This window comes from Pygoscelis adeliae, unplaced genomic scaffold (genome assembly GCF_000699105.1).
Source record: "Pygoscelis adeliae isolate BGI_AS28 unplaced genomic scaffold, ASM69910v1 Scaffold222, whole genome shotgun sequence".
Classification (NCBI taxonomy): Eukaryota; Metazoa; Chordata; class Aves; order Sphenisciformes; family Spheniscidae; genus Pygoscelis; species Pygoscelis adeliae.
The window spans coordinates 328,388-330,588 of NW_008824309.1; the positions used below are offsets into that span (position 1 = coordinate 328,388).

Here is a 2,201-nt window from a genome sequence, read left to right on the forward strand (position 1 = left end):
CTGTTGGCACAGACTGGGTTTCTGCAGATGTTTGGCTGCGTGTATTTAAATTGCTGTTCCACATCTTTAATCACTGTCTGGCAGTCCAGGCACAGGAAAGTTCCACTTACAAGCTCAGGATGGACTGGGTGGGTACGTACTACCTGTCCACTGATACGCATCAGTGAGCCAATTTTTGCTGATGTCAGTTCTCGAATTCTGTTTAAAACAGAAATTCATGAGGATTAAATTCTCCAGTTGACATTTTTAGGCCCAGGGTACTACCCAAGTACTAAGATGTAACATAGTTTCATTCAGTCTGTGACTGAAGGACAGTTGTAACAGATAAAAGAAACAAAGTTACTAGAATAGAGTCTCATTTTATGATTTTACATAAACTTTTAGATTAATACTAAAGGTCAAACCAATGCAAAAGTTACTTCACTGGTACTTCAAAAGCAACATACTCTAAATCATTTTTTTAAATTAGAGGAGTTACATTTGTTTGTGGAATATGATGAATGTAAGTATCTGAGTATGATTCACAAATGAAAAACTGTTTCAAAAAACATCCTGCACAAGATCAGGAAACTCCCTCACAATTGTACTGGTCAACTGTACATTTCACACTACATAACCAAAACATTTTCAGTATGCTTTGACACTTTTTTCCAGTTGTAAAATGCACAAGTTTCTGGAATGAATAATCATCTTACTTGTGTCTGGTAGGCAGATCTTGGAATGCAACATAAAAGTCCTTGTTTGAAGGAACATTTCCATGGTCTCTGGCAAAAGTCTTTACTGCTCGGCAGAGGTAAGGGTAAACCCTAAAATATGGAAAATAAGTTCAAATTTTATAGAAGCTATCAAAATGCCTTCTTTGCTTTAGACTACATCAAAGGTTTGCGTCATACATTTCCAGGTTCTCTTTTACTGCCACGTTATGTAAGAACACACAAAAGCTAATCTAAATATGCTAAATATAAGATTACTGCATAATAATGCCATTTGCTTTATTGTCTGAAAATGGACTTTTTTAAGTCTCATTTTATGACACTTTTATCGTTATATTAAGAAGTAGATCCTCAAAATAAGTGACTGGTTCAATAAAATATTTTCAGAGTAAGTAGTTCTAGCGTTTATTCTGTATTCCCATACTGACCATCTACTTCTTTACCACAATAAATGCAATTGCCTAGTTAACTAATGGTTTCCAGAGAGGAATCCGTTAAGAAATAACTTTTGATCCATTAAAAAAAAAAAATTCTTGAATTCTTAAGTGTTTTCAGGATACAGAAAGCAGATAAACCTCTCGGTTTTTACATAACACGTAAGATGTTACGGGCCTGAGACCACAGCGTTGCTCAGCTCTCAGGTAATCTCTACACTTTACCTGTAAAATTCTTCCTGAACAGTGGTAGAGAGCTGCTGATTGAACTGCTCCAAATCCGCAAAGCTTACGATCAGCGTGTTGCGCTCTGGCCGAATCAGTTCTTCAGCATCACGCAAGTATTTGACCTCCCCATCGCTGTTCTGGAACCTGAAAGTGATTCAAGAAAACGTTTCACAGTTACATATCAGGCTGCAATTGAATAATTCTGTATTCAGGAGAGAAAAAGAAAAGGATGACACAGGTTAAGGAGTGCGCAAGAGAACGACGGCGTCCCACAGTCCCTTGCAAACGTCTTTTCCAGCTATGTTTCTCCTTCCGCCCCCCTTGCTACATCCGTTCTATGAACGCCCCAGCACAGACGCACTGGATCTGCATTTCGTACAGCTGGTTTGCCACACAGAATTTTATCTGTGGCTTAACAATGACTCTGCACCAGCAAAACGGGGTTTGTCTTGTGTCCCTCAGGGTGATGTTAATGGTTTCCTTGTTTGCTACTGAAGGGTCCCTCGGGAGACAAAACGTAGGGAGTCAGATGTATTAAGGTGTAACGACCACGCCGCAAAAAGGATTTTCAACCTGGCTGTCACAAAACTTTGTTAAAAGGGGCCAAACGCACCTAAAAAAAATGTCCCATCGAAAGCTGCTTGGGAAGGATTTTGCCAACCAAGGGAGCACCACGCTCCCTTCCTACGCCCCTCGCCAGGCGGACACCTCACGGCAGAGCAGCGCCTCAGCGGCGGGCCCAGACGATAGGAGAGCTTTTCTGACTGAAACACAAGGGACCGGGGCGACAGGCCCTGACAGGATCTCACCCTCGCCAAATGGCGGC

At 41.0% G+C, this 2,201-nt stretch overlaps 1 protein-coding gene across 1 annotated transcript in view; it reads right to left on the minus strand.

Moving 5' to 3' along the window:
• The window catches only part of MCM6 (minichromosome maintenance complex component 6), a 17,640-nt gene that overhangs the window by 12,558 nt on the left and 2,881 nt on the right, over nt 1-2,201 (minus strand). The window contains exons 2-4 of the mRNA XM_009319018.1: nt 1,373-1,519; nt 696-806; nt 15-198 (exon numbers count right to left, since the gene is read on the minus strand). Coding sequence (XP_009317293.1) covers nt 15-198; nt 696-806; nt 1,373-1,519 — 442 coding nt within the window. The remainder of the gene's footprint in view (nt 1-14; nt 199-695; nt 807-1,372; nt 1,520-2,201) is intronic.